Source organism: Saccoglossus kowalevskii, chromosome 21 (assembly GCF_978046115.1).
Source record: "Saccoglossus kowalevskii chromosome 21, keSacKowa6.1, whole genome shotgun sequence".
NCBI classification, from domain to species: domain Eukaryota; kingdom Metazoa; phylum Hemichordata; class Enteropneusta; family Harrimaniidae; genus Saccoglossus; species Saccoglossus kowalevskii.
This window is the reverse complement of record NC_140661.1, coordinates 22,919,487-22,945,357: the sequence shown is the minus strand read 5'-3', so window position 1 is coordinate 22,945,357 and position 25,871 is coordinate 22,919,487. Positions and strand designations below refer to the sequence as shown.

Below are 25,871 nucleotides of genomic sequence, written 5' to 3'. Positions count from 1 at the left end.
ATGTTGTTTCATACACCAAAACAGCAACACCTACTAGGATTCTAACCGAGACATATCAGAGACTGCGTCCGTACAAATAAGGCTGTGCCAGTTCATACATTTTGTTTAATTTGTTTGAATTGCATTGTCAATTGTCATACAATAATTTGTACGATTGGAGAAAATAAGTTATAGAATAAAATATAGTAGTAGCTTGGTTTCCAACGTGTCCAGTAGAAAACATATCATCAACTTAGCTGACAATGTTGCTGTTTTTGGTGTCCGAAACAAAACAACAGTGACAGTAACTGTTATAAAAGGAGAACAAGTTTTCATCTCCTTATATCGTTGTAGAATTGTATTTAAATTTTTAACATATATATATATATATATATATATATATATATATATATATATATATATATATATATATATATATATATATATATATATATATATATATATATATATATATATATATATATATATATATATATATATATATATATATATATAATTCCTTTTGTTTGGGGCTGGGGTGCTACCCAATTCAAAGAATCAAGTTTATCTTATCCTACATTGTCTCTAGAATTGATACTTGGATATATAATGATCGGCTATACAAATGCGCATGTGCATTAAATTACTAGTACGTATAACCAATCCAACGTACATGCACAGTTACAATAGTATTGTAGGCAATATTGACACTTATCATTCGAATACGTTATTTATAGGACCGACTGTCGTATCGTTCAACCCGACTAAATACGAAGTACGTGAAGGCGATTCCACGGTTAGACTTATCTTAGAGCGTTCTGGAAATTTAGCTGATGATGTCGAATTAACAGTCGATACGAATCCCATGACAGCTTCAGAAAACAGTGATTATGTTATCACTAAGACAGCAGTGCTCCTCCTAGCACAGGGAGTTACATCGACGTCGATTCCGATAGACATTGTCGAAGATAGGGAAGTCGAGGACTCGGAAACATTCCAGGTCAAAATTGCGTCTGCTACCACTGGTGTAATATTGATCGATGATGTTGCTATAGTAACGATTATTGACAACGATGGTAAATTTAATTTTTACTGTTATAATTAACTAATATTTGACAATGCTATTCATTCACCAAAGTTTATTTCGCATCACCAGAATACAAAAATTAGCATACACAACACCAGTAAACTTCTTCACACATATTACATATTTGACCTATTTATATTATAATATATAATATTGCAGAGTATCCAGCTGTCGGATTCAATCCAACTGATTATACAGTGACTGAAGACGCCGGCACAGTCGAAGTAACTTTACAACGATCAGTGAACTTACTAGACATTGTCGATGTAACCATAGACACGATAGCTTTAACCGCGTCTGGCTCGGACGACTACGAAGATACGCGACACCATTTGACGTTCTTTGAAGGAGACACGTCGGTGTCTATAACAATCAATATAATCGATGACGTCATCCAAGAATCCACTGACATATTTTTGGTGAAGATAACGTTTGTCACCCTCGGTGCCACGTTAACCAATGATGTTGCAACGATTACAATTCTTGACGACGATGGTAAGTATTGGTTTGAATAATAAGTAAATATTTGGGGATTCTCTTTGTACAAGATTGTCTCTAATTTTGAGCTATCCCCTGCCAACCGAAGAAGAAAATAACATTGTTACACATACATTCCCCCGGTGTTCTTAAATTGGCTACCAGCAATACACGGCCATATGGGAAAATGAGTATCATCAGTATATACATTTAAAGCAAGAGGGTCGTCACCTGCGCACGCGCGGGAATTGAGTCCCAACAGACGATAACAACACACGCTAAAAACACAAAGGCTTATGGGTAGACGCTTGTTTGTAAACAATGACACGCTATGGCGGTCTGGCGCATGCGTAGGTGACGACTCCCCCGCTTTAATTGCTGTCGTAATACTGTTTTCAGGTGACACCAATACCCATACTACAACACTGAATTCAAACCAGAGTATCACACCGTCATCAATACCCGGTAAGTCAACATTCTATTCCATTACTGAGAAGGAAAAAGAGATAAATTCTTTAGTGTGTGTGTGGTTATCCGGTCTCAAACTACAATCCGGAATTGTAAGGTTTCTGGTCACCTCATCCAAATGATACGAAAATTAGTGTCGTTTTTATTTTTAATTGATAACTGTAAATTATAATACATTTAGCAATTGTTTTTAATTAGAGTATATTATCTTTTACAATAAAGGGAATAGATTTATTAAGTTTGCCGTAGATAGCACATTTTTTTGAGTTGCCATAGAGGGCATACTTTCATGGAGTTGCCATAGAGGGCATACTTTTATTGGGTTGCCATAGAGGGCATACTTTTATTGAGTTATCCACAAAGGGAATACTTACTAGTATATTGAGTTGCCATAGACCACTTTCTCGGAAGTATTGAGACCGGGGTTCAAGCAAGACGCCTGCATTTGCCATGGCGTCAAATACAAATATGATAGTCTGCTGATAGTAAAAGAGTCCTGACGAATAATACAGTCACGACTACAATATTACTCGTGCAAGTTTTACGCAGAAGCCCATATCTGGCGTGTGCGCACATGCGAAACGCCGCTGACTTCCGGAGTTCCATTGAGTTGTCATAGAGGCAATGCTTTTATTTAGTTCGCCATAGAGGGCATACTTTATTTAATTCAAAATGTACATAAATAGGACTGATGTGCCAAGATTTGGCCGCCGCGTGCGTAACCAGATTTTTTTTGTTTTGTTACCTATCACCCCAAAACGCTTCAAGAGTGAAATGTCATTAATAGAATCCCCACCTGTATCGACGTTCAACAAACATTTCTGGTAACAATTCAATAGTGCTGCTATCAGATCAATTATATTATCTAGCACATATATGTAATTATAATGTCTGTGGGATATTAATTCACAGAACAAGCGACTATAAGTTTCAATCCTGTCGAATATGAAGTCACGGAAGCCGACAAGTCAGTGAACATTATTTTAGAACGTGCTGGCACTTTTGAAACCATAGATGTCAGTTTGTCCACGATTTCCGTAACAGCTACAGAGCCAAGTGATTTTTCACATATGCAGAAAACTTTAACATTCTTCCCGGAAGACGCATCAGTTTATGTCAAGATTGATATTGCAGACGATGCAGTGTTCGAAGAAACGGAATTATTCCGGATTGCGATAACGTACGCCACTTCCGGTGTCTTGATATTGAACGACGTCGCTACTGTAACAATCAAAGATGACGACGGTAAGAAGCTGACAAATACCATGTCGGGGGAGAAGAGTAGCGCTGGTAGTACAAAAAATAATAATCTGCTCAGAAAGGTTACAGAAAACAATATACTTATAAAAAACAATTCCAGATATTCTCCAGATAAAGAGAAAGGCAAAAAAAAACAAAACAATGTGCTGCAACATCAGCGTGAAAAATGCTAAATACTAGGTAAAGGTTACAATAAAAATGTAGCTGGGTGGTAACAATATTTTCACAGTAGTTCTACCCCTCAGAATTCTAACAAGTTTTCATTAGTATATACAACGAGGACCGTGACAGAATAGTGTGACTTTGCGGCGTGGGTGTGTATTTCATGTGTTGGTCTGTTTGTACAAATATACACCCATGTCTAGTTACTTTCAACGGAAGACGTTTTGTTTATTATGTATACGAAAAGATCCGAGTTGTACAACAGATGACCGGGTCCTCTACGGGTTGGTTTTATTTCGGTGATTGTGTTTTACAGACCGCGGTGTGAGATGGGGATATAAAATCAATTTTTCGGAAACGATAAATGCCTAAGAAAATTCTGTTATGGAATGATAACGTGTCACATATTTCAGGACTCAATTGTGTAAAAGAAGACACGGTGGTAAACAAAATATAAATATTTATCTGCAAACTGAATGACGATCAAACTGTTCTAACACGCACATTACGATTTGTTGGTAGGACCAGCCATCATAAGCTTCAACCGTACTGCTCACCTTGTTAATGAAGGAGACGGGAAATTGGTTGTTACTCTCGAACGTTCTGGGAACTTAAAAAATACTATTGAGGTGACATTGAGTACACACTCAATAACCGCTGGCTCGCCAGATGACTATACAGACTACCAGGGTTTAGTATTATTTCTTCCGTGGGAAACCTTAGTCTATGTTGTGATTAATATAGCCGATGATGTTTACAACGAGGCTACAGAAGTTTTCCAGCTTACATTGGCAGTGGACTGTTGTAATGCTACGATTTTCAATAATGTCACAACGATAACTATTACAGATGACGATGGTATGTTTCTTGATTGTGGACTGTCCTTTCTGGCCTAATGTTTTTTTTTCAACTAAAATGATTTAATCAAATGCCGCAATGTGTTTGCGAAATGCCGAATGCATTTCAAGCGAGGGTGTTCGGCATTTCGGAAACGCATTACATTAAATCATTTTAGTTGGAAGAAAAACAAACATTATGCCAGAGGGACTGTCTACAGTCTAGTAAATAAGTTCCCACTACACTACACTACACTACACTACACTACACTGCACTACACTACACTACACTACACTACACTACACTACACTACACTACACTACACTACACTACACTGCACTGCACTGCATTGCACTGCACTGCACTGCACTGCACTCCACTCCACTCCACTGCAATGCACTGCACTGCATTCCCCTGCACTCCACTGCAATGCACTGCATTCCACTCCCCTGCACTCCCCTGCAATGCACTGCACCGCACCGCCACACTACACAAGTGACTACACCATCCAACTGTTTCAACTACTCTTCACAAAACCACCCTATCATATAATATACAATTTTACTTTTACTTCAGGACTGGCCCTGGTATCATTCAATCCTAGAATATACACAGTTAACGAGAACGCTGGAGTAGTCTCAATCATAATAGAACGTACAGGGAACCAAATGCTGGCATTGATTGTTGAATTAACCACCAACGATATTACCGCAATAGGTGGCAACGACTACCAATCACTTGCTACCAATGTGACTTTTGCAGCAGGCCAGACAACTCACGTTATTAGCATACAAATAACAAATGACGAATTAAATGAAAACGACGAGACGTTCGATATTAATGCAAACATTTTTGAGAACACCGAGTCTACCGTAGTGTATTCTACCGCCACAGTGACTATCATTAATAATGGTAAGGTCCTCTTCTTAATTATACGTGTTAAGCCCATGGACACACCATGGACTTGGACTGAATATAAACAGTGACATTTATATAAAGCATGTTCTGATTCTAGAAACGAATCAGTGTGAGATTTATTCGGCAACAGTCAATATGAAAACCAATTCGTACAGTTTAAACACTGCAATGAAAAAGAAAAGTACAAAATCCGATTTTCAAGGCTACGAAATTACAAACAAGCAAATAGCAAGTACTGGGCAAAAAACAACGAGCCACAAATTAAATAGAGACAGGATAATTGAAAGAAACTAAGACCCAAACTTGGCATTGACATTGACATACTTACACAACTGCTGAGGCTGAATCATTAAGAGAGGCGTCAACAATTTACACTAATGGCGTCTCGCCTTCTCAGCACGCATCTTCAATGATTTCTACTGCAACAACGAATGACAATGAACAGTGTATCATCAACTGTTCTGCAAATTTCAATATACGTTTCAACATCTCAAGCTAATTCATCATCAATTAAGCTTACTACAAAATATTTTGCGATATTTGGTTCTGGAGGTGAGAATGCCTGACTCAAAAGTGAAATCAATACATCAAAATCCGTTTAACAACTATTCTATTCTATAACTATCAGATAATATAACGTCATTAACAAGAGCATAAACATATCACCCGAGAACATTATATGGTTCTCAACCTTTCAATAATAAATGATTAATATCAAACATTTTTCTATTATTTTCCACAGCAAACAGTACTTTAAATATCAGCAGACCTCAAACTTCACAATTACCAATTTTTGAAGATTTAGAAACAGATGGGACAGCAGCATCTACTATGAAACCATCAATATATATGCCTCCAACTGCAATTGTGCCATACACATCTACACAAGCTAGTACTGACATCATTCTACCAATATCTGACTCAATAACTACTAAGGTATCATCAACATCAACACAAATATTGAACTCACCAACCTCTGAAATAGCAGCAATACATGGAGACGACACACCCATGTCTAAACTAACAAATGAACCAGTAATTATGGATACGTCAACATCACCTTACTCAACAACGTACAGTGTAGACACCACTACACCTATATCAAACTCAGTAACCACTGAAGTGACATCTATAGACGAAGAAAATACACCCATATCTAAACTAACAATTGAACCAGTCAGCATGGAGACGTCAGCATCACCCAACTCAAAAGCAGAAAGTGTAGAGACGATTACATTAATACTGAACTCACTAACCACCGAAGAAACATCAATAGATGAAGAAAACACACCCACATCTAGGCTAACAATTGAGCCAGTCACCACGAAGACGTCAACATCACCTAACACAACAACAGAACGTTTAGACACCACTACATCTAAATCAAACTCACCAACCACTGAAATAACATATATAGACAATGAAGACACACTCATATCTAAACGAACAACTGAGCCAGTCACCATGAGGGCGTCATCGTCTGCTGACTCAACAATAGACAATGTAGACACCACTACATCAATATGGAACCCACCAACCACTAAAGTGACATCTATAGATGAAGAAGACAAACCAATGTCTAAATTAACAATTAGGCCAGTCACCATGAAGTCGTCAACGTCACCTAACTCAACAAAAGAAAGTGTAGTCACCACTACATTAACATTGAACTCACTAACCACTGATGTGGCATCGGTAGATAAAGAAGAAAAGCCCACATCCAAAGCAATAATTGATCCAGTCATCATGGAGACGTCTATATTACCTCACTCAAAAACAGACAATGTAGACACCAATATGTCAATATTGAACTCACCAAGCACTGAGGTGACATCTATGAATGAAGAAGACAAACCAATATCTAAACTAACAATTGCGCCAGTCACCATGGAGACGTCAACATCATCTAACAAAACCACAGAACGTTTAGACACCATTACATCTAAATCAAACTCACTCGTCACTGATTTGGCATCTTTAAATGAAAAAGACACACCCATATCTAAACCAACAATTGAGCCAGTCACAACGAAGACGTCCACATTATTTAACACAACAGAAGACAGTGCAGACACCACTACATTTAAATCAAACTTACTAGTCACTGATTTGGCATTTATAGATGAAGAACACACACACATATCTAAACTAACAATTGAGCCAGTCACCATGGAGACGACAATGTCACCTAACTCAACAGACAATGTAGGCCCCAATATATCAATATCCGGCCTACAAACCACTGAATCGGCATCAATAGATAAAGAAACATCTAAATCTAAATTAACAATTGAACCAGTCACAATGGAGACGTCAACATCACTTAACACAACAACAGTAAGTGTGGATACCATTATATCTCAATCACACTCACTAACCACTGAAGTGACATCTATCGATGAAGAAGTCATACCCATATCTAAACTAACAATTGAGCCAGTCACCATGAAGGTGTCAACATCACCTAACTCAACAAAAGACAGTTTAGACACCACTACAACAATATTGAACTCACCAACCACTGAAGTGACATCTATAGATGAAGAATACACAGTCATATCTAAACGAACATTTGCGCCAGTCACCATTAAGGTGTCAACGTCATCTAACTCGACAACAGACAGTGTAGACACGACTACATTAATATTCAACTCAATAACTACCGAAGTGACATCAGTAGATGAAAAAGACACACCCACATCTAAGCTAACAGCTGGGCCAGTCACCATGAAGTCGTCGACATCACCTAACTCAATAAAAGAAAGTGTAGTCACCACTACATTAATATTGAACTCACTAACCAATGATGTGGTATCGGTAGATAGAGATGAAACACCCACATCCAAACCAATAATTGATCCAGTCATCATGGAGACGGCAATATCACCTCACTCAACAACAGATAGTGTAGACACCACTACATCAATATTGAACACACCAACCACTGAAGTGACATCTATAAATGAAGAAGACAAACCAATATCTAAACTAACAATTGCACCAGTCACCATGGAGACGTCAACATCATCTAACACAACCACAGAACGTTTAGACACCATTACATCTAAATCAAAATCACTCGTCACTGATTTGGCATCTTTAAATGAAAAAGACACACCCATATCTAAACCAACAATTGAGCCAGTCACAACGAAGACGTCCACATTACCTAACACAACAGAAGACAGTGCAGACACCACTACATTTAAATCAAACTTACTAGTCACTGATTTGGCATTTATAGATGAAGAACACACACACATATCTAAACCAACAATTGAGCCAGTCAGCATGGAGACGTCAGCATCACCTAACTCAACCACAGACAGTGTGGACACCACTACATCAATATTGAACTCACTAACTACTGATGTGGCATTAGTAGATGAAGAAGAAACATCCACATCCAAACTAATAATTGATCCAGCCACCATGGAGACGTCAATGTCACCTAACTCAACAGACAATGTAGGCCCCAATATATCAATATCCGGCCTACAAACCACTGAATCGGCATCAATAGATAAAGAAACATCTAAATCTAAATTAACAATTGAACCAGTCACCATGGAGACGTCAACATCACTTAACACAACAACAGTAAGTGTGGATACCATTATATCTCAATCACACTCACTAACCACTGAAGTGACATCTATAGATGAAGAAGTCATACCCATATCTAAACTAACAATTGAGCCAGTCACCATGAAGGTGTCAACATCACCTAACTCAACAAAAGACAGTTTAGACACCACTACAACAATATTGAACTCACCAACCACTGAAGTGACATCTATAGATGAAGAATACACAGTCATATCTAAACAAACATTTGCGCCAGTCACCATTAAGGTGTCAACGTCATCTAACTCGACAACAGACAGTGTAGACACGACTACATTAATATTCAACTCAATAACTACCGAAGTGACATCAGTAGATGAAAAAGACACACCCACATCTAAGCTAACAGCTGGGCCAGTCACCATGAAGTCGTCGACATCACCTAACTCAATAAAAGAAAGTGTAGTCACCACTACATTAATATTGAACTCACTAACCAATGATGTGGTATCGGTAGATAGAGATGAAACACCCACATCCAAACCAATAATTGATCCAGTCATCATGGAGACGGCAATATCACCTCACTCAACAACAGATAGTGTAGACACCACTACATCAATATTGAACACACCAACCACTGAAGTGACATCTATAGATGAAGAAGACACACCCATATCTAAACTATCAATTGAGCTAGTCACCATGAAGGTGTCAACATCACCTAACTCAACAACATACAGTGTAGACACTACTACAGCTAAATTAAATTCACCAACCATTGATTTGGCATTTATAGATGATGAAGACACACCCATAACTAAACTAACAATCGAGCCAGTGACCATCGAGACATCAACATCACCTAACTCGATAATAGACGATGTAGGTACCACTACATTAATATTGAACTCACCAACCACTGAAGTGAAATCTATAGATGTAGAAGACACACCAGTATTTAAACTAACAAGCGAGCCAGTCACCATGAAGTCGTCAACACCACCCAACTCAAAAACAGACAGTGTAGACACCACTACATCAATATTGAACTCACTAACTACCGATGTGGCATTAGTAGATGAAGAAGAAACATCCACATTCAAACTAATAATTGATCAAGCCACCATGGAGACGTCAATGTCACCTAACTCAACAACAGACAATGTAGGCCCCAATATATCAATATCCGGCCTACAAACCACTGAATCGGCATCAATAGATAAAGAAACATCTATATCTAAATTAACAATTGAACCAGTCACCATGGAGATGTCAACATCACTTAACACAGAAACAGTAAGTGTGGATACCATTATATCTAAATCAAACTCACTAACCACTGATTTGGCATCTGTACATAAAGAAGTCACACCCATATCTAAACTAACAATTGATGGAATCACCATGGAGTCATCAACATCACCTAACATAACCACAGAACGTTTAGACACCACTACATCTAAATCAAACTCACTCGTCACTGATTTGGCATCTATAGATGAAGGACACACTCACATCTCTAAACTAACAATTGAGTCAGTCACCATGGAGACGTCAGCATCACCTAACTCACCAACATACAATGTAGACACTGCTACATCTAAATTAAATTCACCAACCATTGATTTGGCATTTATAGATGATGAAGACACACCCATAACTAAACTAACAATCGAGCCAGTGACCATCGAGACATCAACATCACCTAACTCGATAATAGACGATGTAGGTACCACTACATTAATATTGAACTCACCAATCACTGAAGTGACATCTATAGATGAAGAAGAGACACTCATATCTAAACTAACAATTGAGCCAGTCACCATGAAGTCGTCAACACCACATGACACAACAACAGACAGTGTAGACACCACTACATCAACATTGAACACACCAACCACTGGAGTGACATCTATAGATGAAGAGGACATACCCATTTCTAATCTACCAATTGAGCCAGTCATCATGGAGACGTCAACATCATCTAACACAACCACAGAACGTTTAGACACCACTACATCTAAATCAAACACACTCGTCACTGATTTGGCATCTTTAGATGAAGAAAATGCACCCATATTTAACCTAACAATTGAGCCAGTCGCCATGGAGACGTCAACATCACCTAACTCAACAACAGACAATGTAGACACTACTACATCTAAATTAAATTCACCAACCATTGATTTGGCATTTATAGATGATGAAGACACACCCATAACTAAACTAACAATCGAGCCAGTGACCATCGAGACATCAACATCACCTAACTCGATAATAGACGATGTAGATACCACTACATTAATATTGAACTCACCAACCACTGAAGTGACATCTATAGATGAAGAAGAGACACTCATATCTAAACTATCAATTGAGCCAGTCACCATGAAGTCGTCAACACCACCTAACTCAACAATAGACAATGTAGACACCACCACATCAATATTGAACTCAGCAACCACTGAAGTGACATCTATGGATGAAAAAGACAAACCAATATCTAAACTAACAATTGAGCCAGTCATCATGGAGACGTCAACATCATCTAACACAACCACAGAACGTTTAGGCACCACTACATCTAAATCAAACTCACTCGTCACTGATTTGGCATCTTTAGATGAAGAAAACACATCTAAATCTAACCTAACAATTGAGCCAGTCACCATAGAGACGTCAACATCACCTAACTCATCAGCAGACAGTGCAGACACAACTGCATCTAAATCAAACTTACTATTCACTGATTTGGCATCTATAGATGAAGAACACACACACATATATAAACTAACAATTGAGCCAGTCACCATGGAGACGTCAGCATCACCTAACTCAAGAACATACAGTGTAGACACTACTACAGCTAAATTAAATTCACCAACCATTGATTTGGCATTTAGAGACGATGAAGACACACCCATATCTAAACTAACAATCGAGCCAGTCACCATCGAGAAATCAACATCACCTAACTCGATAATAGACAATGTAGATACCACTACATCAATAATGAACTCACCACTCACTGAAGTGAAATCTATAGATGTAGTAGACACACCAGTATTTAAACTAACAAGCGAGCCAGTCACCATGAAGTCGTCAACACCACCCAACTCAAAAACAGACAGTGTGGACACCACTACATCAATATTGAACTCACTAACTACTGATGTGGCATTAGTAGATGAAGAAGAAACATCCACATCCAAACTAATAATTGATCAAGCCACCATGGAGACGTCAATGTCACCTAACTCAACAACAGACAATGTAGGCCCCAATATATCAATATCCGGCCTACAAACCACTGAATCGGCATCAATAGATAAAGAAACATCTATATCTAAATTAACAATTGAACCAGTCACCATGGAGACGTCAACATCACTTAACACAGAAACAGTAAGTGTGGATACCATTATATCTAAATCAAACTCACTAACCACTGATTTGGCATCTGTACATAAAGAAGTCACACCCATATCTAAACTAACAATTGATGGAATCACCATGGAGTCATTAACATCACCTAACATAACCACAGAATGTTTAGACACCACTACATCTAAATCAAACTCACTCGTCACTGATTTGGCATCTATAGATGAAGGACACACTCACATCTCTAAACTAATGTCACACGCAACGTAATATTACCGTAATTGGTATAGTACAGGTGTGATGGTTCAAATACCAAAATGGCAACAGTAACAGAAAGACTTCCCTGGCGGCGATGATAAAATACGAACACGGAGCCAACAAATGAGGTTTCAACTGGTACTGGTATTATTATACTCCGCAAACATCAAGTACAATAACGCGGTAAAACTCCACTACTCCAATAACTAGATACTTAAACTCCAATACAATTCAATGAGATCTCCGATCTGATCTCAGTGCTGAACAACTCCCCTATATATACCCACACTGTCTATAAATAGACCATTACATCAGCATACATAATGAGTCTGGAAATTACTACAAATTTCTAGAATGTTCCATTACCTTCTATTGCCTCCTACAGTGTTCTATTACCTATTCAACCAGTTTCTAAAAATTCCACCCAGACACAGTACGGTTCTAGAACATTCTCAGTCACACGGAAGTCGTAAACAAGTCGTATGCGACAACTAACAATTGAGCCAGTCACCATGGAGACGTCAGCATCATCAAACACAACAACAGACAGTGCAGACACAACTACATCATTATTGAACTCACCAACCAATTGAATTGTAATTACCATTACATAAAAGTTATACTCACAAACCACTGAAGTGACATCAATAGATGAAGAAGACACACCCATATCTGAACTAACAATTGAACCAGTCACCATGAAGACGCCAACATCATCTAACTCAACAGCGGTCAATGTAGACATCGCCACTACATCATTATCGAACTCACTAACACCTGAAGTGACATCAATAAATTTAGACGAAACACCAATATCTAAACCAAAAACTCCTATCATGATGAAAACTTCAAAAGCGTCCAATTCAATACCAGGCAGTGTCGACACCACTACATCAGTATCTAATACACCATTCTCGAACATTACATATACAAAGGAGGTAAAAACACCAATGTTCACACCTACAATTCATCCATTCCAAACCATTCATGGTGATGTTATGCCATCTGTCGGCCAGATGGATTCAACGTTATCATTGTTCAATGAGGACACTACAAACACTAATAGATCAATTAGTTTGCAATCATCAGTTTATTCACAGAGTACAATCAATAGCGAAACATTTACACAAATATTTCAATCAAAATATTCCTTGAACATGATACAAACTTATACATCTTCATTATCCAAGGTTCAAGAACAGACAAGCAACAGTTTGAATTCTTCGTCAATAGTACCATTGTCGCTTGCAGTACATTCAACTGAAAAGTCAACAACTACAAAGACAACTGGAACATTACATTCAACTAAAAATCCAATTAATCCTTCTCAACATGACAATGTGAGTGTGACTGGTGATTCCTTATTAAAAGTACAGCAAACAACAACCCTGGAACACAGCGCCACACTGGGGAAAACAGGTTTGGTAACTACAGGTAATGTCAATATCACTATAGCTAATACAGTTTATTTGAAAACAACAATTTGACTGACTTGTTGATACCTATACATGTAGCTTTCATAGTACTTGCTCAGTTCTTCTTCCAGTGAGACAGCATTGTGTTTAAAACTTATATTTTAGCAGAAAAGCCATTTCCCAGATACACCATCATCATCTATGTTTGAATTTGTGGCGACAGATATCATTGCAGTTATCTTGTAATTGTGACCACAGATCGTGTTATGTAGTTGATGTTGTAGTCTCCCTAGGTGCATATGTCATTGTGTATTCGTCTCCCTAGGTACATTGTGTATAGTCTTCCTAGGTGCATATGTCATTGTGTATAGTCTCCCCAGGTACATTGTGTATAGTCTCCCTAGGTACATATGTAATTGTGTATAGTCTCCCTAAGTGCATATGTCATTGTGTATTAGTCTCCCTAGGGGCATATGTCATTGTGTATAGTCTCCCTAGGGGCATATGCCATTGTGTATAGCCTCCCTAGGTGCATATGTCATTGTGTATAGTCTCCCTAGGTGCACATGACATTGTGTATAGTCTCCCTAGGTGCATATGTCATTGTGTATAGTCTCGCTAGGTGCATATGCCATTGTGTATAGTTCCCCTAAGTGCATATGCCATTGTGTATAGCCTCCCTAGGTGCATATGTCATTGTGTATAGTCTCCCTAGGTGCATATGCAATTGTGTATAGTCTCCCTAGGTGCATATGCCATTGTGTATAGCCTCCCTAGGTGCATATGTCATTGTGTATAGCCTCCCTAGGTGCATATATCATTATGTATAATCTCCCTAGGTGCATATGCCATTGTGTATAGCCTCCCTAGGTGCATATATCATTATGTATAGTCTCCCTAGGTGCATATGCCATTGTGTATAGTTTCCCTAAGTGCATATGCCATTGTATAGTCTCCCTCGGTGCATATATCATTGTGTATAGTCTCCCTAGGTGCATATGCCACTATGTATAGCCTCCCTAGGTGCATATGTCATTGTGTATAGCCTCCCTAGGTGCATATATCATTATGTATAATCTCCCTAGGTGCATATGCCATTGTGTATGGCCTCCCTAGGTGCATATATCATTATGTATAGTCTCCCGAGGTGCATATGCCATTGTGTATAGTTTCCATAGGTGCATATGCCATAGTATAGTCTCCCTCGGTGCATATATCATTGTGTATAGTCTCCCTAGGTGCATATGCCATTGTGTATAGCCTCCCTAGGTGCATATGTCATTGTGTATAGCCTCCCTAGGTGCATATATCATTATGTATAGTCCCCCTAGGTGCATATGTCATTGTGTATAGCCTCCCTAGGTGCATATATCATTATGTATAGTCTCCCTAGGTGCATATGCAATTGTGTATAGCCTCCCTAGGTGCACATATCATTATGTATAGTCTCCCTAGGTGCATATGTCATTGTGTATAGCCTCCCTAGGTGCATATGTCATTGTGTATAGCCTCCCTAGGTGCATAGATCATTATGTATAGTCTCCCTAGGTGCATATGCCATTGTGTATAGTCTCCCTAGGTGCATATGCATTGTATAGTCTCCCTCGGTGCATATATCATTGTCTATAGTCTCCCTAGGTGCATATGCCATTGTATATAGTCTCGCTAGGTGCATATGTCATTGTGTATAGCCTCCCTAGGTGCATATGTCATTGTGTATAGTCTCCCTAGGTGCATATGCAATTGTGTATAGTCTCCCTAGGTGCATATGCCATTGTGTATAGCCTCCCTAGGTGCATATGTCATTGTGTATAGCCTCCCTAGGTGCATATATCATTATGTATAATCTCCCTAGGTGCATATGCCATTGTGTATAGCCTCCCTAGGTGCATATATCATTATGTATAGTCTCCCTAGGTGCATATGCCATTGTGTATAGTTTCCCTAAGTGCATATGCCATTGTATAGTCTCCCTCGGTGCATATATCATTGTGTATAGTCTCCCTAGGTGCATATGCCACTGTGTATAGCCTCCCTAGGTGCATATGTCATTGTGTATAGCCTCCCTAGGTGCATATATCATTATGTATAATCTCCCTAGGTGCATATGCCATTGTGTATGGCCTCCCTAGGTGCATATATCATTATGTATAGTCTCCCGAGGTGCATATGCCATTGTGTATAGTTTCCATAGGTGCATATGCCATTGTATAGTCTCCCTCGGTGCATATATCATTGTGTATAGCCTCCCTAGGTGCATATGTCATTGTGTATAGCCTCCCTAGGTGCATAGATCATTATGTATAGTCTCCCTAGGTGCATATGCCATTGTGTATAGCCTCCCTAGGTGCATATGTCATTGTGTATAGCCTCCCTAGGTGCATATATCATTATGTATAGTCCCCCTAGGTGCATATGTCATTGTGTATAGCCTCCCTAGGTGCATATATCATTATGTATAGTCTCCCTAGGTGCATATGCAATTGTGTATAGCCTCCCTAGGTGCACATATCATTATGTATAGTCTCCCTAGGTGCATATGTCATTGTGTATAGCCTCCCTAGGTGCATATGTCATTGTGTATAGCCTCCCTAGGTGCATAGATCATTATGTATAGTCTCCCTAGGTGCATATGCCATTGTGTATAGTCTCCCTAGGTGCATATGCATTGTATAGTCTCCCTCGGTGCATATATCATTGTCTATAGTCTCCCTTGGTGCATATGCCATTGTATATAGTCTCGCTAGGTGCATATGTCATTGTGTATAGTCTCCCTAGGTGCATATGCATTGTATAGTCTCCCTCGGTGCATATATCATTGTCTATAGTCTCCCTAGGTGCATATGCCATTGTATATAGTCTCGCTAGGTGCATATGTCATTGTGTATAGCCTCCCTAGGTGCATATGTCATTGTGTATAGTCTCCCTAGGTGCATATGCAATTGTGTATAGTCTCCCTAGGTGCATATGCCATTGTGTATAGCCTCCCTAGGTGCATATGTCATTGTGTATAGCCTCCCTAGGTGCATATATCATTATGTATAATCTCCCTAGGTGCATATGCCATTGTGTATAGCCTCCCTAGGTACATATATCATTATGTATAGTCTCCCTAGGTGCATATGCCATTGTGTATAGTTTCCCTAAGTGCATATGCCATTGTATAGTCTCCCTCGGTGCATATATCATTGTGTATAGTCTCCCTAGGTGCATATGCCACTGTGTATAGCCTCCCTAGGTACATATGTCATTGTGTATAGCCTCCCTAGGTGCATATATCATTATGTATAATCTCCCTAGGTGCATATGCCATTGTGTATGGCCTCCCTAGGTGCATATATCATTATGTATAGTCTCCCGAGGTGCATATGCCATTGTGTATAGTTTCCATAGGTGCATATGCCATTGTATAGTCTCCCTCGGTGCATATATCATTGTGTATAGTCTCCCTAGGTGCATATGCCATTGTGTATAGCCTCCCTAGGTGCATATGTCATTGTGTATAGCCTCCCTAGGTGCATATATCATTATGTATAGTCCCCCTAGGTGCATATGTCATTGTGTATAGCCTCCCTAGGTGCATATATCATTATGTATAGTCTCCCTAGGTGCATATGCAATTGTGTATAGCCTCCCTAGGTGCACATATCATTATGTATAGTCTCCCTAGGTGCATATGTCATTGTGTATAGCCTCCCTAGGTGCATATATCATTGTGTATAGTCTCCCTATGTGCATATATCATTGTGTATAGTCTCCCTAGGTGCATATGTCATTGTGTATAGCCTCCCTAGGTGCATATATCATTATGTATAGTCTCCCTAGGTGCATATGCAATTGTGTATAGCCTCCCTAGGTGCATATATCATTATGTATAGTCTCCCTAGGTGCATATGTCATTGTGTATAGCCTCCCTAGGTGCATATGTCATTGTGTATAGCCTCCCTAGGTGCATATATCATTATGTATAGTCCCCCTAGGTGCATATGTCATTGTGTATAGCCTCCCTAGGTGCATATATCATTATGTATAGTCTCCCTAGGTGCATATGCAATTGTGTATAGCCTCCCTAGGTGCACATATCATTATGTATAGTCTCCCTAGGTGCATATGTCATTGTGTATAGCCTCCCTAGGTGCATATGTCATTGTGTATAGCCTCCCTAGGTGCATAGATCATTATGTATAGTCTCCCTAGGTGCATATGCCATTGTGTATAGTCTCCCTAGGTGCATATGCATTGTATAGTCTCCCTCGGTGCATATATCATTGTCTATAGTCTCCCTTGGTGCATATGCCATTGTATATAGTCTCGCTAGGTGCATATGTCATTGTGTATAGTCTCCCTAGGTGCATATGCATTGTATAGTCTCCCTCGGTGCATATATCATTGTCTATAGTCTCCCTAGGTGCATATGCCATTGTATATAGTCTCGCTAGGTGCATATGTCATTGTGTATAGCCTCCCTAGGTGCATATGTCATTGTGTATAGTCTCCCTAGGTGCATATGCAATTGTGTATAGTCTCCCTAGGTGCATATGCCATTGTGTATAGCCTCCCTAGGTGCATATGTCATTGTGTATAGCCTCCCTAGGTGCATATATCATTATGTATAATCTCCCTAGGTGCATATGCCATTGTGTATAGCCTCCCTAGGTGCATATATCATTATGTATAGTCTCCCTAGGTGCATATGCCATTGTGTATAGTTTCCCTAAGTGCATATGCCATTGTATAGTCTCCCTCGGTGCATATATCATTGTGTATAGTCTCCCTAGGTGCATATGCCACTGTGTATAGCCTCCCTAGGTGCATATGTCATTGTGTATAGCCTCCCTAGGTGCATATATCATTATGTATAATCTCCCTAGGTGCATATGCCATTGTGTATGGCCTCCCTAGGTGCATATATCATTATGTATAGTCTCCCGAGGTGCATATGCCATTGTGTATAGTTTCCATAGGTGCATATGCCATTGTATAGTCTCCCTCGGTGCATATATCATTGTGTATAGTCTCCCTAGGTGCATATGCCATTGTGTATAGCCTCCCTAGGTGCATATGTCATTGTGTATAGCCTCCCTAGGTGCATATATCATTATGTATAGTCCCCCTAGGTGCATATGTCATTGTGTATAGCCTCCCTAGGTGCATATATCATTATGTATAGTCTCCCTAGGTGCATATGCAATTGTGTATAGCCTCCCTAGGTGCACATATCATTATGTATAGTCTCCCTAGGTGCATATGTCATTGTGTATAGCCTCCCTAGGTGCATATGTCATTGTGTATAGCCTCCCTAGGTGCATAGATCATTATGTATAGTCTCCCTAGGTGCATATGCCATTGTGTATAGTCTCCCTAGGTGCATATGCATTGTATAGTCTCCCTCGGTGCATATATCATTGTCTATAGTCTCCCTTGGTGCATATGCCATTGTATATAGTCTCGCTAGGTGCATATGTCATTGTGTATAGTCTCGCTAGGTGCATATGCCATTGTGTATAGCCTCCCTATGTGCATATGTCATTGTGTATAGTCTCCCTAAGTGCATATGCCATTGTGTATAGTCTCCATAGGTGCATATATCATTGTGTATAGTCTCCCTATGTGCATATATCATTGTGTATAGTCTCCCTAGGTGCATATGTCATTGTGTATAGCCTCCCTAGGTGCATATATCATTATGTATAGTCTCCCTAGGTGCATATGCAATTGTGTATAGCCTCCCTAGGTGCATATATCATTATGTATAGTCTCCCTAGGTGCATATGTCATTGTGTATAGCCTCCCTAGGTGCATATGTCATTGTGTATAGCCTCCCTAGGTGCATAGATCATTATGTATAGTCTCCCTAGGTGCATATGCCATTGTGTATAGTCTCCCTAGGTGCATATGCATTGTATAGTCTCCCTCGGTGCATATATCATTGTCTATAGTCTCCCTAGGTGCATATGCCATTGTATATAGTCTCGCTAGGTGCATATGTCATTGTGTATAGTCTCGCTAGGTGCATATGCCATTGTGTATAGCCTCCCTATGTGCATATGTCATTGTGTATAGTCTCCCTAAGTGCATATGCCATTGTGTATAGTCTCCATAGGTGCATATATCATTGTGTATAGTCTCCCTATGTGCATATATCACTGTGTATAGTCTCCATAGGTGCATATATCATTGTGTATAGTCTCCCTAGGTGCATATGCCATTGTGTATAGTCTCCCTAGGTGCATATGCCATTGTGTATAGTCTCCCTAGGTGCATATGTCATTGTGTGTAGTCTCCCTAGGTGCATATGTCATTATGTATAGTCTCCCTATGTGCATATGCCATTGTGTATAGTTTCCCTAAGTGCATATGCCATTGTGTATAGTCTCCCTATGTGCATATGCCATTGTGTATAGTCTCCCTATGTGCATATGCCATTGTGTATAGTCTCCCTAGGTGCATATGTCATTGTGTATAGTTTCCCTAAGTGCATATGCCATTGTGTATAGTCTCCCTAGGTGCATATGCCATTGTGTATAGTCTCCCTATGTGCATATGCCATTGTGTATAGTCTCCCTATGTGCATATGCCATTGTGTATAGTCTCCCTAGGTGCATATATCATTGTGTATAGTTTCCCTAAGTGCACTGTATGCCATTGTGTATAGTCTCCCTAGGTGCATATGCCATTGTGTATAGTCTCCCTAGGTGCATATGCCATTGTGTATAGTCTCCCTAGGTGCATATGCCATTGTGTATAGTCTCCCTATGTGCATATGCCATTGTGTATAGTCTCCCTATTTGCATATGCCATTGTGTACAGTCTCCCTAGGTGCATATGCCATTGTGCACGGTCTTCCTCGTTATGTATGCCTCAGAGCATTATGTGCGAGTGTAAATAACCATAACCATTTAAAATATATTGTTGGTCAATAATTTGCTTTATGTTGGAACAAAACCACTAATTATATTCTCTTTATCCTCAGTAGTTTCCATAGTCATTTGTATTACGGTTAATGAGTTAAGATTATTTTGTTTAGATGTGTTTGAGCCAATAGAATGTTGAATGATTTGATAGTCGCTGGTGTTTATGATGTTCATGCAACCCGCCTTGGCAGTGTAACAAGCTGTAATAAATGTTTCCGAAAACAGTCCTTATTTTGTGCTGGTGTGTGAATTTTACTGTTAACAACCTCACTAAAATGTAACGACGAGTTTGACTTTTTGAGGTTTTTGACCGTTAAAACAATCGCCTATTGCATTAATGCCTTTTGTCTGCTAATGATATTTGTGTTATTATTGATGAGGCTATTAAAACACTGTTAAAATACTATATTTTAAATATGGTGAAAAACAATTTACATTAATAAATTGAAACATTCATTATCCACCGCATTATATGATGTGTACTCAATCTCTACATTTCAGTGAATATATGTGACCGTCACGGGGGGAATGACTGTTCCACGAATGCTGATTGCACTGCCATAGCTCATAGCTTCATTTGTGTATGCAAATCAGGATACGAAGACACTTCTGTGGATCCTATAACACATCCTGGAAGAGACTGTATAGAAATTGGTAAATGTGAAATGAGTAATTTATTATATTATGATGTTTGAGAACTCAAATTTATAGAGGGCATATGTATTCATATGTGCATAATCATGTCTATATAATCATAGCACACATAAACTTGCATATAATAAGTAAAAGAAATGACGTTATATATATATGATGTCACAAGCCTTCAATATGCAAATTCATATTAAATAGAAGGGAAAACGACAGAATACAAAACAATGACAACTAGACGACTCACGGGCGCTCAATTCGAGGTTTTCATTGAGCCTCAAGAGCGCCTCGAGGCGGTGGAGTTCTTCCGCTGTGTTTGGAGTCGACCATTAGAAACTAGGGTTTGGTTTGTTTTGATAAAAAAACAATACATATATGTTCAAAAATCCATACACATTTATAGATATACATTACCGTCATTGTGAAAGAATCTAGCCAAAAAGTGGAAATTGTACAGTAGTTTAACCACTCCCTGAGTTTGTAGTTTTAGTTACGTTTACAAAACCACGTCGATGGAACCGGTAATTATTAATACTTTTTGCCTACATTTTAATAAATGTTCACAGAAATGGAGGTTAAACACAACAATGGTTAAGCCCCGGCATTATACTATTTAGCTCTCTTTATTGCCATTAACTTACATAGACATTCGATGATAAACTAGACATGTCAAGTCATATATATCTATGGGATTGTGTATTTGCACTTCACGTTTCTGGTGTAAATATGTTTTTATTTAATATTCCAGACACGACAACCCGAGTAGTGTTGACTATCGTTCTTAGTATGGTGGGAGGTTTATTGTTGATAATCTCAGTCATTCTCATGATGATTTGCATACGAAAATTTCACAACCGAAAGCGGGATATTTACAGACGTAAAGATTATCACTACAATGAAGTACGATCACACAAAGTGTTTGAGTGGATTTTATCGCTGAATAACACACCGAATATGGTCATATATAACGAACAGTATGCTGGGAAGAACAAGAAGAAGAAAGTTTCTCGCACAAATGAAAGGTTGTTGTATGCTGAGAAAACTTCAACGGCAAGTGATCTGCTTTTTATTTATTTATTTATTTATTTATTTATTTATTTATTTATTTATTTATTTATTTATTTATTTATTTATTTATTTATTTATTTATTTATTTATTTATTTATTTATTTATTTATTTATTTATTTATTTATTTATTTAGGGAAATATCAATTTAGCTTGCAACTTGTCAGGGCATCATAGCTTTAAGAGTGGCGCAAATGTTCGATAAGTTTTCTCTGTAAGATCTGCGTAATACATATGTCACCTGTCAAGTACAAGGCCGAATATGAGAATAACACACTAGATACCATAGTTCCATAAAATATGTATAAAATCAGTTATTGTTTACATCTTTACTTAACTCATTTTTCTTATAACATTTATATAAACGAAACATGTTCTACATATATAGAGGGCATATGTATTCATATGTGCATACTCATGTCCATATAATCATAGCTCTCATAAAACTGCATATATTAAGCAGAAGAAATGACGTTATATATATGATGTCATATATGTGAGTACGGCTGCTAGGTTTATGGGCATGAGGCCTGATTCAGAAGATGGCGCACTTAAGCAGATATACCGGTTGCTATTACACACATACTCACAGTTTACTATTACATGAATGCAGATTGTTATTACGTACACTGACGTATGTTAATGTAAAATGTTATTCCATAGGAGCAGCTACTGCGACAAACAAAGAAACTTGAAATCAAAAGACAATATCGAAATTTACACAAGCCCTTATTAAGTAACCCGAAAAAACACGATGATCATAAAGTACAACATACACAGTTGCAAGGTTTTCCAAAGGCAGATGTAGATGTAAGTAAACAAATGAAAATTAAAACATTATTTGAAACATAGTAATATACTTACAAATACTTTACCTTAATACTAATGTAATTGTCGTGAAATATGAATAAAAACATGCACCTATTCGTTTACTCTATTGATTTTAAATCCTATTATGCTAACATGTTTTATATTTATTGTGTATAGTCGCGTGCTCCACACGGAGGGATGCAAATAACGAATCCATTTTGGAATGAAGAAAACAGAGAAGACACCGATTTGGAATTTATAACTCCCTATGTTACATGTGGTGATCATGTTTATCCAGTTCTGTATTCAAAAGTGATGAGGGTAAGGGGCATTATTGATATACGTTATCGGGCAGTTAGGGTTTTATATGTTGATATAGTTACCGAGATATGATATACATATATATAAATGAAATTGCAGCGCACTGCAATTTGTTCGATAAAAAGTTTTTGTTTTGTTTTTTGTTTTTTTGTTTTTTTTATCGCAAAACTGGTCAGAGTCTCTAATATCACACTGATGAGCACAAGTTGAGGGTGCTGCATTTATATTTACGAAATTTCAAATATAACGTAGTGACCGCCTTGTTAATGCATCTTAAAAACCATCGTGATACGGCATGGGTAGATAAAGCATTTTGTGCAATGCATGATTCCACTGCTGTACTACTACCATATCAATGTAATGTAATGTCAATTTATTTAACGAATTTCGTTTAAATGTGTTGTATCGACGCATGGGTTCGATAGCAAAGAGTGTCACTTTGTCCATCCGCCCGTTTACCCGGCCTGTTCAATATTCTTAGGCTCAGTACTGTAATATGATTTGCATTGACTTTTGGTCCATTATTATTTGTCTTTTCACAGGTACCGCGTGTTTTAACAGACGATAGTTCTCAGATAGACGATCTGGTTTCTATTACTTCAATCAGTTCCAGATAGACACAATTTAAGAATTAAAACAATTAAAACTCCGTTTTCTTCACTTTTGATACATGTCATTATAGTAATCGCACGATTTCATGTTTTTAGCAGTCAACTTTTATACAAATGTTGTGTTGTACTAAGCGCAATAATATTTGAACTTGATTTACAAACCATTTTAGCCACAATAATCTGAAATTTATGTTGGAACTCAACTTTCAACGTATATGTGCGTCAATCAACTTAGAAATCCAAGATCGTGATTGGGTCTCGATCGAGTTTACCTTCTTCGTCCACTTCTTTAATATTTTTACCAGGCCGGGGTCTGTCCGGGGGGGGGGGGGGGCTACTTCCACATTAAGTGGGTAAGGGTGTGCAGCCCAACTCTCGTAAACCATACTCACTTCTAAACCATTTTTTTCTATTTATATACCCATTTCTAAACACAAGTGTTTCAGCGAAAAAACAAACACCCAGCTCACAACTTCCGCAACCAGTGAGCGCATCCGGGCGACGCATTTTATTCAGCTATTTCCGGTATCTGGCTTTGAATATAAGGTAATGTCAGTAAATGAATACTACACACTTCTAAACCAAAACATTGATAAATGACCACCCACTTCTAAACAAAATAACGTGAAATGACACCCCAGTCGGGCGGCACATACCCGTATTGCACTTCTATGGAAGTACCCCCCCCCCTGGGGGGGGTCTATCCCTTTTTCCGGGCATCGATTGATTAGATTAGAGTAGTAGACTCAGAGGTATCTTTAGCAGTGTAATAACGTGTAAATGTAAACTGTAGTTATGTTCTTTCTCAGATAATATTAACTTTCTACTTGACTGGTCCCACTGACCAATCAGCGTCCAGAAAACAACACTAGCATCCAATCAGAACACCACCACAACACTGTAATCGCACGTACATAACACGTGACATACACGAATACGACATGTGCCGACCATGTACCATACCATGTACGATAGTAGCAGAAGTAACATAACATGAGGAAAGGGAATAAACTGTTCTTTTAAGTAAAAACAATTAATAATAATAAGTTATGTTGAGTGCTGCGATTTGGTTAAAAAATATACTTGTATAACGCAGACGTTGCGCCCTGAACGATGGATTCTCACTGACATTGTATATGTGTAAGGCCTGTCATTCTCTTGCCAACATACAGAGCAGCCGGACAAATTACCCTCTCACAGTCAGAGATTTTTAAAAGTAATGAAACGCTTGTCAGAAATAAATTTTATAGTAAGACAAACAGTGTTTCTGTCGTTTTTGTGCCATTTTCCTCTGATTTATAACACATCGACCGAAAATCACGGTTTCGGAAGGTTACAGTGTAAAACAAATTATATTAGAATAATCGTACAAAGTGTTCAGTCATGTTCTATATTGGAAAATTGGAACAGAAGAAAATTATTTTAGAAATGAAATATATACCACAAATAAATCTTTAAATATAGGTTATAAAACAAACGGAAACAGAGTAAGAAAATTACGTCTGTACTGTGAGTTGTACAACTATTGATAGAATAACCAGAACTGTATGTATTTGCCAGAGTGAGGATTTGGTTACCAATCTCAATTAATCTCTTAAATACTAGTAGTTCAAGTAACAACAGAGAGTTGCAACAAATGTACAATTGGTGAACACACACATTGCTTCTATTTCTATTGCTAGT

At 38.3% G+C, this 25,871-nt stretch overlaps 1 protein-coding gene across 1 annotated transcript in view; it reads left to right on the top strand.

Moving 5' to 3' along the window:
- Positions 1–25,447, top strand: part of LOC146729806 (uncharacterized) — a 30,783-nt gene extending 5,336 nt beyond the window's left edge. Inside the window, exons 4-16 of the mRNA XM_085495088.1 lie at positions 717–1,055; positions 1,226–1,561; positions 1,943–2,008; positions 2,924–3,256; positions 3,956–4,291; positions 4,847–5,182; positions 5,931–12,166; positions 13,594–13,837; positions 21,234–21,386; positions 22,129–22,430; positions 23,110–23,256; positions 23,434–23,577; positions 24,120–25,447. Of these exons, the coding sequence (XP_085351214.1) occupies positions 717–1,055; positions 1,226–1,561; positions 1,943–2,008; positions 2,924–3,256; positions 3,956–4,291; positions 4,847–5,182; positions 5,931–12,166; positions 13,594–13,837; positions 21,234–21,386; positions 22,129–22,430; positions 23,110–23,256; positions 23,434–23,577; positions 24,120–24,194 (9,047 nt within the window). The 3' untranslated portion in view covers positions 24,195–25,447. The remainder of the gene's footprint in view (positions 1–716; positions 1,056–1,225; positions 1,562–1,942; positions 2,009–2,923; positions 3,257–3,955; positions 4,292–4,846; positions 5,183–5,930; positions 12,167–13,593; positions 13,838–21,233; positions 21,387–22,128; positions 22,431–23,109; positions 23,257–23,433; positions 23,578–24,119) is intronic.
- The last annotated feature ends 424 nt before the right edge of the window (positions 25,448–25,871 follow it).